We start from the raw sequence: 17,825 nt of genomic DNA, 5'->3' as shown, positions 1-17,825 counted from the left end.
CAGCGACCGCCTGTGTTGTTACGCTGGCTTGCGCTCCAGCGTGGAACGCAGTGGCTGCTGGGCCCTCCTGTGACTCCGCCCACTTACCGTCAGGCCCTTAAATAGAAGACAGGTGCTAAACAGGGTGTTCCACTAATGGAGTGCGCACCCTGCTAGCTCCACTGCATCTGAGGACTCTGTCCACATATCCAGACCTGGATCCCTAACAACAGCGTGAAGGACTGTCTACCTTCTTGCCACTGGCTTCCCCACTGCTGGCTTCCTAGCCAGGACCAACTAACCGCAAGTATATGCCTGTTACCTGCTCTGATTAATGTCCTGGAACTCTGAGTGGGGTGGTTCCTGACTGGTGTGAGACGATACTCCCAAACCAACTCTGAACCTACTGCATACTATATACTAAACTGTGGACATGCTCTGAACCTACTGCATACTATATACTAAACTGTGGACATGCTATACTAACTCTGAACCTACTGCATACTATATACTAAACTGTGGACATGCTATACTAACTCTGAACCTACTGCATACTATATACTAAACTGTGGACATGTTCTGAACCTACTGCATACTATATACTAAACTGTGGACATGCTCTGAACCTATGGCATACAATATACTAAACTGAGGACATGCTATATACTAACCCTGAACCTATTGCATACTAGATACTAACTCTGAACTGTGCACAAGCTTATACTAACTTGTGACTCCTGTAATACTGGGAGACCTTCCTCTCCAGCAGTAATACTAAATAGATGGATAGCGGTAAATGATTTTGTTACCCCAAACTCTCCGCCCAAGACTGAGAGAGACGCCTGGGGTACATACTGAGTAACCGCGAATCCCACAGTCAAGAACAAGGGCAGTGGGATAATAGTGCATGTCCATTGCTTCCGCAGTTGAGATCCTAACTGATCAACTAGGTGCGTTACATATTAGTGGAACCCACATGGATCCAGCGGAGGTTGCAGGTCATCTCGTCACCCTCACTAAGAGGGTGGAGACCCTCAATGGGACTATACAACATCTCCAGCTAGAAAACCAGGCAATACGGCAACTTGTCACTCAGGGGCCAGGACACCCCCGTGATGGACCAGAACCCAAGGTCAGCCCACCTGAGATATTCGCGGGTGACCGAAGGCAGTTCAGGGATTTCCTGAACGCGTGCAAACTAATGTTTGAGCTGCAGCACCGGACTTACCCAACTGACAGAACAAAAGTACTTACCATGATCTCATACCTCAGGGGGGAGCCCAGAGCATGGGCCAATACTTATTTAGAAAAAGAAGACCCAGTCCTGGAATCCTTCCCTCTGTTCCTTGAAAAAATGGCCCTTCTCTACGAGGACCATAGTAAACAGCTGACCGCTGAGACCGCTATACGCAGCCTTAAACAAGGGAGACGACCTGTAGAGGACTTTATTGCGGAATACACTCGCTGGGCCCGGGAGACTGAATGGAATGACCTCACCCTTAGGAATCAGTTTCGCCTAGGTCTTTCCGAGGCCCTGAAGGACGAATTAGCCCGAGGAGAATTACCACTTACACTTAATGCCTTGATGCAGAAGGCCACCACCATTGACAGACGGCTGAGGGAACGCAGTGCCGAGAGAGTCTCAGGCTTCACACCCAACCCAAGACCGTCCAGCCAGGGTCCTGCTGTAGAGATGATTGAGATTGGGGCGATCCGAGGTCCTCTGACCGAGAGAGAGAAAGCCAGGAGACGTAACCTCAACCTCTGTTTATATTGTGTGTCTGCTGACCATACCGTTGACGGATGCCCCGCGATAAGTAAGAAGTGCGAAGGTAAGAGCGGCACGTCTTGTACCTTAGGCAGTACAAAAAATAGTACTGGTGGTTACATATACACGTCTCTCACCTTACAGTGGGACCAAAACCGGATTATCGTTGAAGCCATGGTGGACACGGGAGCTTAGGGGAATTTTATCGATATGCATCTGGTTGAGCGAAATAAAATTCCCCACATGAGAAAAAACGTTCCGATATCCGTGAGTTTCATTGATGGTACCACTTCTAGTCCTATCCACAGTCAGACTCAACCCCTCATGGTGACATGTGAAAATAACCACACAGAATTCTTATCCTTTGATATCTTACACTCTCCATTGTTTCCCGTGATTCTTGGGTTGCCATGGTTGCAAATACACCAGCCAACCCCCCTATGGAAACAGGGGAGAGTTCAGTTTACGTCACCTTATTGTATGGAGACCTGCTTTCCTCTCAAATCTCTCATGCACGTGGGAGTGAACCAGGTCCCCAGCCAATACGCAGACTTTGCTGAGGTATTCAGCGCAAAGAAGGCGGAATCTCTTCCGCCCCATAGATCTTACGATTGCCCCATAGACTTGCTGCCGGGTAGTGAGATACCCACGGGTAGAATTTATCCATTGGCACAACCAGAACTTGTTCACCTCAAACAGTACCTAGAAGAGAACTTACGAAAAGGTTTTATTCAGCCTTCAACCTCCCCGGCAGCAGCAGGGATGTTCTTTGTGAGAAACAAAGACTCAAGCCTAAGGCCCATTATAGATTACAGAGCCTTGAACAAAGTAACAATCAAAAATCGGTACCCCTTGCCACTAATATCCGAACTCATAGAAAGATTACAAACAGCAACAATCTACACCAAGCTGGATTTGAGAGGCGCATACAACTTAATTAGGATCAGAAAAGGTGATGAATGGAAGACAGCTTTCCGCACTCGGTATGGTCTCTTCGAGTATACAGTGATGCCCTTCGGGTTGTGCAACGCCCCTGCCACATTCCAAAATTTTATTAACGACATCTTTAGGGATCTACTGGACGTATGTGTAATCATCTATCTTGATGATATACTAGTGTATTCCGATAACTTACACGATCACAGGAAACATGTCCGTTGGGTTCTCGCACGGTTAAGTGTTCATCGCTTATACGTCAAACAGGAAAAATGTGTATTCGAGACTACCTCTCTTCCCTTCCTCGGATACATAATTTCACCCAAAGGTATCCAGATGGATCCCTCAAAAATCACTTGCATCCAAAATTGGCCGATTCCGGATTCCAGGAAAGCTCTTCAACGGTTCCTGGGGTTCTCAAACTTCAATAGGAAATTCATTAAAGATTTCTCCGCTACCACTAAACCACTAACCTGCTTAACTAGTGTCAACACGAAGTTTGTTTGGTCCAAGGACGCCCAATCAGCGTTTGAGTTATTAAAGAACAGGTTCATTACTGCACCGATACTGACTCTCCCAAATCCGAACCATCACTACGTGCTGGAAGTAGACGCATCCCAGGCAGCCATAGGAGCTGTTCTGTCCCAGCGAAGCTCTTTTTCAACTCCGTTACATCCTATCGGGTTCTACTCCCGGACGCTAAATACCGCCGAATTCAATTACCCCATAGGCGAAAAGGAACTCCTCGCCATAAAGTGCTCCCTGGAAAATTGGAGGCATTTACTTGAAGGATCAATACACCCCATCACAATTTATACGGATCACCGTAATCTACAATACCTGAAAACCAATAAAACATTATCAGGCCGTCAAGTACGGTGGAGTTTTTTTTTTGACAGGTTTAACTTCCAAATTACATACCGACCAGGCTCAAAAAATGGGAAGGCCGACGCCTTGTCACGACTGGCTGAAATTCGCACCTCAGACACGGCCCCCACATGGATCATTCCACCGAAGAAACTCGTCCTTGCCACCATAACGTTGGAAACCCAGCTCAAGGATGCTCTAATTAATGACCATGCTAATACCCCCCCTGGTCTTTCGCAGAACCAACAGGGTCTCCTTTACAAGGACAGCCAACTGTACATACCACCCTCCCTCACCAATCAGGTGATCAAACTTTGCCATGATTTACCCCTCGCGGGACATCCCGGCATTGCTAAAACCACAACCCTGATACGCAGGAACTTCTGGTGGCCAAAGATGACCAAACAAATTGAGGAATACGTTTCCACGTGCGAGACCTGTGCCTCATGTAAAACTGACAGAAACCGACCTTATGGTCTCCTAATGAGTCTTCCCATCGCCAACAGACCCTGGGAATGGGTCTCGATGGATTTCATAGTTGAACTTCCCCTTTCCAGAGGAAACAACACCATCATGGTGGTAGTGGATTTGCTGACTAAGATGGCACACTTCGTGCCCCTCAAGAAGTTACCCTCCTCCAAGGAAACGGCCGTGGTATTCCTGTCTAATATTATTAAGTTACATGGAATTCCTAGCCAGGTCATATCAGACAGGGGTTCGCAATTCGTATCCAAATTCTGGAGAGCACTTTGTTCCAGACTTCAAATCGACCACAGAATGTCTACCGCCTATCACCCCCAAACTAATGGGCAGACTGAAAGGGTGAATCAGTGTCTGGAACAGTATCTCAGATGTCACTGCTCATTTCTCCAGGATGACTGGGAGGGCCTACTTCCTCTCGCTGAATTCGCCTATAATAATTCTACGAATTCCTCCACATTACATACTCCATTCTTTGCTAATTACGGATTTCACCCTAGGTCTCTTCCTCAAACCAGCCTTCCCACAAACGTTCCAGCCACAGACGATTATCTGACCACTTTGCAAACTACCCTTAAGACGCTAAAAGACAACCTTCAACGGGCAAAAGAAAGACAGAAGTGTTACTACGACCGTCGTAGGAGAGAAAGTCCTCCCTACCAGGTCGGGGACTCGGTTTGGTTATCAACAAAAAACCTTCGGTTGGGGGTACCTTCCAAGAAATTGGGAAGACAATTCCTGGGTCCTTTTCCGATAGAAAGGATTATTAACCCCAACACGGTGAGACTCACCCTTCCTCCGCGATTACAGGTACATCCCACATTCCACGTGTCACTACTGAAGCCGTTTAGATCTAGGCCGTTCCCATCAAGTGATCCTCGACCCTTGCCTCCGATAGAGGTCCAAGGAGAAGAAGAATTTGAAGTTGAGCAGCTCATTGATTCCAGAAGAAGACGGGGGAAGATCCAGTATCTCATTAGATGGAAGGGGTATGGTCCCCAGGATGACTCTTGGGAAGATGTGCAAAACGTTCATGCTCCCAGACTCCAAAGATTGTTCCATAGAAGATTTCCCAACCGACCCTCTCCTAGTGGGGTACCCCGGAGGGGTCCCTTAAGGGGGGGGTACTGTAACAGTACAGCCTGGATCACAGCGGCTCCCTGTGACGATACGCTGACTTGCGCTCCAGCGTGGAACGCACCGGCCGTCTGCGATGATACGCTGGCTTTCGTTCCAGCGTGGAACGCAGCGACCGCCTGTGTTGTTACGCTGGCTTGCGCTCCAGCGTGGAACGCAGTGGCTGCTGGGCCCTCCTGTGACTCCGCCCACTTACCGTCAGGCCCTTAAATAGAAGACAGGTGCTAAACAGGGTGTTCCACTAATGGAGTGCGCACCCTGCTAGCTCCACTGCATCTGAGGACTCTGTCCACATATCCAGACCTGGATCCCTAACAACAGCGTGAAGGACTGTCTACCTTCTTGCCACTGGCTTCCCCACTGCTGGCTTCCTAGCCAGGACCAACTAACCGCAAGTATATGCCTGTTACCTGCTCTGATTAATGTCCTGGAACTCTGAGTGGGGTGGTTCCTGACTGGTGTGAGACGATACTCCCAAACCAACTCTGAACCTACTGCATACTATATACTAAACTGTGGACATGCTCTGAACCTACTGCATACTATATACTAAACTGTGGACATGCTATACTAACTCTGAACCTACTGCATACTATATACTAAACTGTGGACATGCTATACTAACTCTGAACCTACTGCATACTATATACTAAACTGTGGACATGTTCTGAACCTACTGCATACTATATACTAAACTGTGGACATGCTCTGAACCTATGGCATACAATATACTAAACTGAGGACATGCTATATACTAACCCTGAACCTATTGCATACTAGATACTAACTCTGAACTGTGCACAAGCTTATACTAACTTGTGACTCCTGTAATACTGGGAGACCTTCCTCTCCAGCAGTAATACTAAATAGATGGATAGCGGTAAATGATTTTGTTACCCCAAACTCTCCGCCCAAGACTGAGAGAGACGCCTGGGGTACATACTGAGTAACCGCGAATCCCACAGTCAAGAACAAGGGCAGTGGGATAATAGTGCATGTCCATTGCTTCCGCAGTTGAGATCCTAACTGATCAACTAGGTGCGTTACATGCGACCACCTCCAAGCGCCAGGAGGAGGCACCGGTACCAGCCACCCGGCCGCAACTACAGGTGTTAGCACCCCCGCTCCCAGTAACTGCACCGCGCCCGGTGGGTCCCGCCACTGCTAGCAGGCCCGAACAGACTCCGCTACGCACGCTTGCTGGTGTGGCGGAGGCGGCCAGAGTTTCCACTCCGCCGCCCAGAAAAGAAACCCCCAAGTCAGAAAGACTTAACCCGGAGATCCCCGTCGAGATTACAGCCCATGCCCAGACCTCATGGGAGTACAAATCTGCTATAGAGGAGTGGGTCAAGCAGGTTCTAGATGACCCCTGGCCCGGTGACCCAAAGCTTGTCCGGCGCACAGGGACAGTACTATGGTTTGGTTTGGAGAATGGAGTGGGCTTCCTCCAGGACAATCACTCAGGGGCTGAGATATTCATGGGCCACCACTTCGTGAAGCGCCACTATTTACCGCAGGCCCGCCACAACCTATATGTGGGTGACCAGGTGGAATACACCCCCATGCGCTCCATCCATGGCCCTTTCGCAGCCGATGTGACCTTACTGGCCAAACCATTGTCCCCTGCTTTGACCCCATAGACCTGGCAGGAAGATCCGGGCTCTACAGGGAGAGTCTGCTGCCTTCAGGAGACCCGAGACGGCAGGATGAGGTTCAGGGAACAATCCCAGCCAGAACCAGAGCCATAGGCAACCCCAGTCTTTCTTCCAGAACCTCTCCAGCCAAAGAGGTATTACCCACCTCTGCACCAGCTAGGGATCCCAGCTTACAGCATGTTACAGCTGCATTCACCAGGATGACTGCACAGCCATTACCAAAAGACACCACCAGATGGCAGTGGCGGACCACAACTGCTGCAACCCTGAGCTACCAGAAACAGGAGCGCCCTCTCATGAGATTCAGTAGCTCCAGCAGCGAGGAGAACTTGGAAGTCCTTCTCGAAATGCAGTTCTCACTTTAAAAATAAAAAGAACTAATGGGAGCCACAACATGGACTACACTTGAAGGGTGTAGAGCTGTTGGCCATTTGTTCTGTGTGTGTTGTCCTTGTTTCTTCTTCACCAGGATGGACATGGTTTGTGAGGACTCCCCCCAACTACTTTAACCCTTTGCATCCAAGTTTACATTGTTTTATCCCCTTTCTCACGTTACTTGAGAGCCTCATGGAACTATGGTTCTCACTTATGCTGCTATTTTATGTGCTTTTACATAACATTTTATACCACCCTTTGGTGGCAGCAATGCATTGGTAAGGAGCTAGGTTCAGTTTAGTACATCTAAGCTGGAATAATTCATTCCAGCTTAGCTCCCCCTCTGTGGAGCTGTGGACTATTCCCACAGCCTACACCCTGGGTGGAGAAGTAAGTTAGTGAGGAGTGCAGCCCACCCCCTGCTTGGGGTAGGGTGTGCATGTTAGAAGCTCCAAGATATAGGGAACAAAGTCAGGACCAAGTCTCGTGCTGAGACATTGATCACAACCCCCAGCCTGAGCCCTGCAGCCTCAGCTGGATGAAGCAAGAGGACAACCTCCAGATCCAGGAAGAAAGCATTCCTTGAGAAGATAACTGTGAGTAAAGTCCAGAGACACAGGATAAGTCATATTCCTCCTCAGCTAGTCAGTCCCCATACAGCAGAAGAAAGAAAGTGCAGAAGCCAAATTCCTGCCACAGTTTAGAGCTAACAAACAGACGTCCTTTCCTGCAAGCTCCAGGTTGATAAAGCAGAAGATTTTATTCCTGCCAACCTTTGCTGAAAGCCTGCTGGGACCTAAGACAAAAAGCTGCACCTTTCTTGGATGAAAGTTACCCTCAGTAAAGACGAGTTTGAACTTTATCTAAAGGTCTGGAACTCAATTTCTGCTGCAAAATCCCTCTATTACTCCTCCTATCACTACACTCCATTTTATTGCAAGTGATCCAGGAGCCAGGAGTCCAGCCATACCCAGGTAGGAGACATAGTTGACACAATTACCATTACCATACAGAGACATTACACCACTCTGGCATTCCTAAACTGGGACGTGAGTTATAACACCTTGGAAGGGCCCTGTGATAATACCCTGCACATGCTACAATTGGCATCACGACAAATACAGAACATTTTAACCACCCATTCCTGGCCACTGCACAAGCACTTCAATGAGGGCCACGGGAGGCTCCCGTCCCCTCTGTTCTTCCTCATAGGCTTCAGGCTAGTTTCCTAAAGCCTATGAGGCAGTAGAGCGACCGTAGTGACTAGAATGGAGTTTCTCCTAGGAGGTATGATGTTGGGGGAAGAGGCGGAGTCTCGTCATCCAGGGGGCGGGACCTCAATATTTGCAGGAGATTCTACAGAGCATGTTGTTTGAGAGAGGGACAGAGGCTGCAGGTCAGTGTGTGGAGGAGAATATTGACTGGTATGTTTACTTGGGGAACTTTTTGCAGGGGCTGAAGGGAGGAGGAATAATCCTTGTACTGGATACTCTATGTTAGAGGGGTCTGAAGAGAGGGTAGTGGGGGTGATATTATTTACATGGGACTGTATGCTGGAGGGGCTGAAGGCGGGGGGTGATATTATTTTACATGGGACTGTATGCTCGAGGGGTTGAAGGCAGAAAGAGTGGTGAATTTTACATGGAACTGTTTGCAAGAAGGGCTGGAAGGCAGGGGGAGTGATGTATCTTATGAGACTGTATGTTGGAGGGGCTGAAGGCAAGCGGCGAAAAGAGGGAGGGTGATATTATTTACATGGGCTGTATGCTGGAGGGGCTGAAGGCAGGGGGAGTTTTGTATTTTACATGGGATTGTATGTTGGAGGGGCTGAAGGCGGGGAGAAATGTATTTTACATGGGACTGTATGCTGGAGGGACTAAGTCAGGGAAGTGATTCATCTTACATGGGACTGTATGCTGGAGGGGCTGAAGGCGGGGGGGTTGTATCTTACATAGGACTATATGCTGGAGGGGCTGAAGGCAGGAGAGTGATGTATCTTACATGGGACTGTATGCTGGAGGAGCTGAAGGCAGGGAGAGTGATGTATTTTACATAGGACTGTATGCTAGAGGGGCTGAAGGCAGGGGGAGTGATGTATTTTACATGGGACTGTATGCTGGAGGGGCTGAAGGCAGGACGAGTGATGAATTTTACATGGGACTGTTTTCAAGAAGGGCTGAAGGCAGGGAAGAGATGTATCTTACATGGGACTGTCTCTGGCCTCCTTTTCAGAAAGTCCAGTATGTCTGGCATAACCCAAGATACTTGTCGGCGAGCATCTAGAGTAATCCCCCGCGGGATTCCCCCTGCGGGATCACCAACTCGCAGGATCTTTCACATGCTTTCTCTGATGTCCTGATCAAACGATCATCCCCTGCACAGTCCTCCAGCTCAGCTAGCACCATTCCCAACAATAATTTGTGGCACCTGATGGGCTCCATCAAGCCTCAGCAACTTCTACATAGGATTTCATAGTGTCCCACTATATCTTGGGCTTCCTGCCCTTTAAATCACAGGAAAAATTTCTCTGCAACACAGCCAAAAATGCACAGATTAGTAAGAGCAGCAGCTTCACTGGACAAACAGGCTTCTGGCCCTTTAACATGCTATGCAGTATTCAGCAGCACCTGCTCATTTGTCATGCCATTATCCCTGGCAACAACTATTGCACTTTAATCCCTTAAGGACTTTCGCCGTACGTGTATGTATGGCGCTGGTGGACGTGACTTAAGGATCAGCACCGTCACTGACAGCTGGGCCCCTGCCGCATACGCCGGCATTGGTGAAAACACCAATGCCGGCGTGTTAACCCCTTGTATGCCGCAGTCAAACTGACCGCTGCATGCGGGGTTCACAGAGGGTATAGGTGCCCTCCGCTTCCCAATCGTGTCACCGCGCTGCAGTGGCGGGGACCCGATGGCATAGAAGGCAAGCCCAATGACTTTCATAGGCAACGGGGCTTGGCTTCTATGGAAGCCTGTGAGATCCAGCCCTTAGGCTGGGTCTCACAGGCAGTCTGGTTGTCTGCATAAAAGCTGACAGCCAATGCATTACAATACAGGTTGTATTGTAATGAACTGCAGAGGGGATCAGACCCCAAAAGTTGAAGTCCCAGAGTTTGACAAAAATAAAAAGTTAAAAAAAGTTAAAGAAAGTGTTTTTCACAATAAAAAAAAAGTTTCAAGTAAGAAAAAAAAATATTTATTCCCAAAATTAAAAAAATAGAAAAAAATAAGAAAACCAGACATATTGGGCATTGCCGCGTCAATAATGATCGGCTCTAGAAAAATATCACATGATCCACCCCCTCACCTGAACGCCGTAGAATTTTTTTTATAATTACTGTGCTAAAACAATCATTTTTGATCACTTTACATCACAAAAAGTGAGACACCAAGCGATCAAAAAAGTGTATGCCCCCCAAAATAGTACCAAACTGTCATCTCATCCTGCAAAAAAATAGTCCCTACATAAAACAACCAGGCAAAAGATGAAAAAACTATGGCTCTCAGAATATGGACACAATAAAACATGATTTTTTTTGTTTAAAAAATGCTGTTATTGTGTAAAACCTAAATAAATAAAAGTATACATATTAGATATCGCCGCATCCGTAAGAACCTGCTGTATAAAAGTATCAGATGAACTAACCCCTCAGATGAACACCGTAAAAAAGAAAAGAAAACGGTGTAAAAAAAGCCATTTTTTGTCACCTTACATCAGAAAAAGTGTAATACTAAGCAATCATAAAGTCATATGCACCATAAAATAGTACCAATCAAAGCGTCATCTCATACAGTGGAAAAAAAATTGCCTCTACATAAGACAGTAGCCCAAAAAATAAAAAATAAACTATGGCTTTCAGAATATAAAAAAAAGTAGTCATATTTGGTATTGTTGCGTCTGTAACAACCTGCTCTATAAAAAATAGCACATGATCTAACCTGTCAGATGAACATTGTAAAAAACAAAAAAGAAAAACAGTGCCAAAACAGCTATTTTTTACCTTGCATCACAAAAAGTTTAATATAGAGCAACCAAAAATCATATTTACCCTAAAATAGTACCAACAAAACTGCCACCTTTATCATGTAGTTTCCAAAATGGGGTCACTTTTTTGGAGCTTTTACTCTAGGGGTGCATCATGGGGTCTTCAAATATGACATGGCAACTTAAAATTATCCCAGTAAAATCTGCCTTCCAAAAACCATATGCTGTGCCCTGCCGTGTGCCCATACAGAAATTTGCGATCACATATGGGGTGTTTTTGTAAACTACAGAATCAGGGTAATAAATGTTGAGTCTTGTTTTGCTGTTAACCCTTGCTTTGTTACTGGAAAAAAATGGATTAAAATGGAAAATCTGCCAAAAAAGTGAACTTCTGAAATCTCATCTACATTTTCCTTTAATTCTTGTGGAACACCTAAAGGGTTAACAAAGTTTGTAAAAGCAATTTTGAATACCTTGAGGGGTGTAGTTTCTAAAATGTTTCTATTATGTAAGCCCCACTGTGACAAATACCCTACCCCGACTGACATCAACTACGTAGAGCCAGCGAGATACGATATGATCACTGGTTACCAAGGTGCAGGGGCGTAGCTATAGGGGGTGCAGAGGTAGCAGTCGCTACCGGGCCCAGGAGCCTGAGGGGGCCCAAAGTCCCTTGTGCCGTATAAGAGGACAGTGGTATTATAGAAAGTACATGCTGGTCAAGTTACACCTCTGGCTGAAGGGAAGGGGTTAGGTTAAGAATTTGGATTGAGGTGGGGTGCTGTTTAAATTTTTGCCTCAGGTGGCACGAAGGCTATGTGTTTCCCTGTCCCTTGCCCCAAAGTAGGGGGCCCAAGCTGAGCTCTTGCACCAGGGCCCATGAGCCTTTAGCTACGCCCCTGCCAATGTGTGACGTGACGCCGTCCCTGAGGAGCAGGTAAGGTCCGCTTGGTACAGTGATCACAGATTCCTCCTGTCCACACGGGTACAGAGAGGCAACAAGCTGAGAGAGCCCTTTCACTGCCCCAGTGAAACAGCGCGTTCTCAGCCTGGGTATACTGCCACCAGTTTCTTGTTTGATATAAGCCCGGTCCACTAACGGGATTATATAGGGTAAGAAACCAGCCCACGGTACTGCCGAAACACGGACATGGGGATTTGTGATCGAGATACAAGGACAGCACAAGATTAAATTATATATTTAATTGCCTTGAGGGTGCACTAGATGTAAAACAATATACACAGAAAATATATACAGTTGTCTGAGCGGTAAATACAGATGGTGTGGTACAAACAGGGTTAAGCAGAACAAAAAGGTCAGTTTACCAGGTATATGAGTTCTTTGGGTTGTGATGGGTTCCTATCTGTAGTCACATGGGAAGCAGTGATGTCAGCCGGTTGCGGGTCCCTCTAAACAAATGGCATGATGTGAACTCCCTTCAGAAAAAAGAACCGCCCACATGCTGGTACAAGCCTTTTAACCTGTAGCCGGCCCCTCCCCTCCCGGCCTCTGGGAGTGGTCTACTCCCCATCTGCTGGGCTGGCAGCACATGAGCCACAAAACCGATTAGGGCTCATGGCTCCAGACCAGAATGTCGCAGAGAGGTGGTTCTGGGACCAATGCATCCGTCTGGGTTCCGGCTACCAGTAGAGTCCAAGCATGGTACCGTTATTTGGTTTCTGTGGGCAGATATGTATATCTCCCCTCCCTGGTCTCCCCTCCCTGGCATCCCACCACCAAACTATGACCACGGCCTGTTCAACGTGGCCACAGGGACACAAATATGCATCTGGTTTATGTCTGTGATGGACAGGCGATTCATATTTTCTTATTAATCGCCCGTTCCATGATGTCTGATATTGTTCATTGAACTGGGGAATGGCCTAGACCCCCTGCAGAGAGGGTTTTCCTGTTCCATTAGATGGATTCCTGGCTGGCTGAATGGAGGCGAGAAATTGTAAACAACGGTGGTCTGCTAAAGGTTCTCTGCCATTTGGCTTAGCTTTGAATCAGGGCCCCCCTGTGGAGTTCACTACCTCTGCTATCTGACAGCTGATGACTGATGTAGAAACATGGCTGACATAAAATAATAATCCATATTCCTCACAGTCACAAAGTGACTTCAGACCTGAACTAGTCGTTAAAAATTGGGTTTTGGAAATTTTCATAAAAATGTTAAGATTTGCTTCTAAACTTCTAAGCCTTCTAACTTCCCAAAAAAAGAAAATTTCATTTTCAAAATTATCCAAACATGAAGTAGTCATATGGGAAATGTAAAGTAATAACTACTTTAGGAGCTATCACTATCTGTTTTAAGAGCAGAGAAATTGAAATTTTGAAAATTGTGAATGTATCCAAAATGTTTGTAAATTTGGTATTTTTTTAATAAAAAAATGAAGTATTTTGACTCAAATTTACTACTGTCATGAAGTACAATATGTGACGAGAAAACAGTCTCAGAATAGCTTGGATAAGCAAAAGCGTTTTAAAGTTATTAGCACATAAAGTGACACATGTCAGATTTGCAAAAAAATAGCCTGGTCCTTAAGTTGAAAAATGTCAGGGTCCTGAAGGGGTTAACTTTCTATTGCCCCGAGCAACAATGACATGCATGCATCCTCCACCAATTGTAAGAGATCGCTCTCTCTGCCTGGGGCGAACTTGAAAACACAAGTTCGTTCATAGTACATACATATAGCGTACATTACCAAATTAATGAATACATTTTAGATGGTATGAGTCTGACCCATCTTAAAAATACAAATGTATTATCTGCATCGAAACCTAACACAGCATTAGCAGTGCTAAAAAATTCAGCTTCAAACAGCGAAGTGACTGATTTCAGCTCTGCTACATCTGTAATTCTATAGACCAGATAAATAGATATCTATTTTAAAATAACCATAACACTACTCACCAGAACAACAAACTTCAGCGTCTTCTCAGCATCTGTTTGGCCCAACACCAGAAAACACATAGTGAGACAAATATAATTTGATAAAAACCATCTTGAATGGCTCACATTGAGTTCTGCAGGAGGCATACTGTAGTGTCACTTTAACCTTGCTGATCAGGTAGATCTTGCAAGGTGCTCAGACAATACATGACATACTTAAGGGAAGCTGGGAGGAGCTGGGTGTCACTGAAAGAATTAATTTCAAATACTGAATGTTTAATCTCTGGAAGAATGCTTTCACTGAAGTCCTCCCTGCACAATAGCATTAGATTGTTATCGCTTCTATTACACACTCCACGTATTACACAGTGTACAAAGTCTACACACCTGCAAGTGGAAGCTTAGCTGTTCATGTAGTTAGGTCAGAGCATTATTTCATTGTCTAATGTTTGATGAAGATGTTATACAGATTCTTAGGTAAGTTTATATTTAAGGTTTACACTTTTAGCTCTTTTTATATATGCAACTATACATTTAAAAGCAAACTGTCAGCAGGTTGGGTTAGGCTGTCTATGTTGCACCTGAATAAGGTATAGTGTTGTTTTGTTGTAGTGATCAGTGGTGGTGACAACAGTGATCGAATATTTGTGGCTTATGGTAGCCCTAACCCACCAATGTCTATAATAAAACAATCTCTTTAATGCAAAGAAAGCTGATTGCCAGGCATTCATTTCAATATTCCAAATATTTGTAAAATTTTTAGATAACATTACGAAAACATCAGAAAACATCAGAATATTGTTAAAACTATGAATGCAGAATATAGAAGCAGAAAATGCTTATTCAGATGAGCGATGTTCACATCAGGTGCTACGGTCAGCACTAGTGATAATCGAGCACCAAAGTATTCAGGTTTTGGACCGAACACATTGCTATATTCGTGTGCTCGGCCGAGCACCAAAGTATAATGGAAATCAATGGGAGACAAGCAGGCACCCCCTGCTCTGAAGAGGGGAGGGTGCCTAGTCCATTGGAAAAGGTCAGAAAGTAACAGAAACACCACCGAAATGGATCAGGAACACCATGGGGACGATGTCTGGATGCATCTTGGACTCCCAGGTCGCTGCTGGGATCCATGTTCTCCGAGTTGTACGCCACTTTTACAGACTGACAAAAATACGCACAAAATCCCCCCCAAAAATAAATTTTACAGGAAAAATTGTTAGGAAACATTCTTTCCTGTATATTCAATTGTATATAAAGTGCAAGTGCTGCAATAAAATTACAAGCAAGAGGCACTCCGAAACAGCCTGTATATCACATAAAGGAGGGCCTCATTCACATTGTGGTACAAATGTTCAGGTAGTGGGACTCTTACACTTAAGCCTATGCACTAAGTCAAAGGGCTGCCAAAAATTACAAGGAACCGGCACTCCAAAACACCCTTTGCTACACATAAAGGAGTGCATCATACACACCCTTGAAAAATTATGATTGATGGCCTGCTGGTGACCCTCAAAAACATTTGGAGCAAGCGCCTGCTGATCTGACCATCTAAAACCTTAGGGGCGAGGGCCTGCTGTCGCATTGGTGACTCTAGATAATCTCTGGGCGATTGCACGTCACCGTGATGATCCATTCGGATGTCTGCCCTATCAACTTTCGATGTTCTTTTCTCCGCCTACCAGGGTGATCACGGGTAACGGGGAATCAGGGTTCCATGCTGGAAAAGGAAGCTTGAGAAAGGGATACCACATCCAAGGGAGGTCAATGTCTGAAATCTGGTTGGCTGTTGTTGCCTTGCCACTTTTTTTTTCATAATTGCAAACCACCCAGAGAGGGTGGGTCAAGTTATTAAAGCAGAAACATTCAAGGAAGGCAGCAGGCGAGCGGCAATTACCCACTCCCGACTCGGGGAGGTAGTGACAATAAATAACAATACAGGACTCTTAAGATGCCTTGTTATTGGAATAAGTAAAAAATTACAGGGAATGTCACTGCAGTATTTTGGATGAGGAAACGTTATACAGGAGAGGCCCTGCTGCCGCTTTGTTGACTCTAGATAACTTCTTCCTGATCGCACGTCCCCGTGAAGTCCACGATCCATTTGGATATCTTCCCTATCAACTTTCGATGTTCTTTTATGTGCCTAACATGGGGACCACCGGTAATGGGGAATCCTTGTTCGATTTCGGAGAGGGAGCCTGATAAACGGCTACAGCTACTACTTCAAAGCAAGGCAGCATGAGTTGCGGGCCTGCATGTGAGCTGACCCAGTAAAAGATTCGAGTTGCGGGCCTGCAGGTGAGCAGAACCAGTAAAAGATTTTAGGTGCGGGCCTGCTGGTGAGCTGAGGTGGAACCGACAAACCCAACTTGAATTTGATGGCTGCATTAATCTGCAGGTGACGGTGATTCAGCTCCACAGATTGTTTCCATCTGCATCTTTCCAAGCAATCTGTGGCCTTAGGCCTCTTTCACACGAGCGAGTTTTCCACGTGGGTGCAATGCGTGAGGTGAACGCATTGCACCCGCACTGAATCCGGACCCATTCATTTCTATGGGGCTGTGCACATGAGCGATGATTTTCATGCATCACTTGTGCGTTACGTGAAAATCGCAGCATGCTTTATATTGTGCATTTTTCACGCAACGCAGGCCCCATAGAAGTGAATGTAAGCAAATGCCAATGCGGTGCGATTTTCACCCATGGTTGCTAGGAGACGATCAGGATGGGGACCCGATCTATATAATATTTTCACTTATAACATGGTTATAAGGGAAAATAATAGCATTCTTAATACAGAATGCTTAGTAAAATAGGGATGGAGGGGTTAAAAAAATATATATATATAAACTCACCTCATCCACTTGTTCGTGCAGCCCGGCTTGTCTTCATTCTTCTTCTTTGAGTACCTGGGAGAAAAGGACCTTTGGTGACATCACTGCGCTCATCACATGGCCCATCACCATGGTGATTAGCCATCTGATGGTCATGTGATGGATCCACGCTCATCACATAGTCCATCACCATGGTGATGGACCATGTGATTAGAGTAGTGACGTTACCAAAGGTCCTTTTCTTCCAGGTACTCAAAGAAGAAGAAAGAAGAGAAGCCGGGCTGTGCGAACGAGTGGATGAGGTGAGTTTAATTTTAATATATTTTTTTTTAACCCCTCCATTCCTATTTTAAGCATTTTATATTAAGAATGCTATTATTTTCCCCATATAACCATGTTATAAGGGAAAATAATAAAATCTGCACAACACCTAACCCAAACCTGAGCTTCTGTGAAAAAGTCCGGGTTCGGGTCTGGGTACCAAACATGGCGATTTTTCTCATGGGCGTGCAAAATGCATTAAAACGCTTTGCACTCATGCATTTTCCAGCAACGCACCCGCATCCTATCCGGCCCTCACACGCGATGCCCGTTTGAAAGAGGACTCCTCATGCTTCCATCTCCACAACATGTCACCTTGCCACTCATTTTTATCACCATGCTGCTGCTGCTGATGCTGCTTAAAAGGCCTTAAACTAATCACCAGGCCCACAATTTTATTAAGGTTTTGTGATCGATAAACCCAACTTGCTTTTGTCGGCTGCATCAGTGGCGTAGCTAGAATTGACTGGGCCCCACAGCAAATTTTTGAATGGGACTCCATCCCACAGTAAGTTTTTAGCGACCCCTTCCTTTCATGCCTCCCCCATTCCTGTGGATAGTAAAGATCGCTCTCTCAGAC

The 17,825-nt window shown here is 45.9% G+C and overlaps 1 protein-coding gene across 2 annotated transcripts in view; it reads right to left on the bottom strand.

The window, feature by feature from the left end:
- The window catches only part of LOC121001747 (prostatic acid phosphatase-like), a 211,476-nt gene extending 197,139 nt beyond the window's left edge, over positions 1-14,337 (bottom strand). Inside the window, exon 1 of one of the 2 annotated variants that reach the window (XM_040432942.1) lies at positions 14,106-14,337. In XM_040432942.1, the coding sequence (XP_040288876.1) occupies positions 14,106-14,231 (126 nt within the window). In that variant the 5' untranslated portion in view covers positions 14,232-14,337. Of the gene's footprint in view, positions 1-12,513; positions 12,586-14,105 lie in introns of those variants that run through there. The other variant, XM_040432943.1, reaches the window with a different exon arrangement.
- Between the last annotated feature and the right edge of the window lie 3,488 nt (positions 14,338-17,825).

This window comes from Bufo bufo, chromosome 5 (genome assembly GCF_905171765.1).
Source record: "Bufo bufo chromosome 5, aBufBuf1.1, whole genome shotgun sequence".
NCBI classification, from domain to species: Eukaryota; Metazoa; Chordata; class Amphibia; order Anura; family Bufonidae; genus Bufo; species Bufo bufo.
The sequence above is the reverse complement of the archived record's forward strand: the minus strand, read 5'-3'. Positions and strand labels throughout refer to the sequence as shown.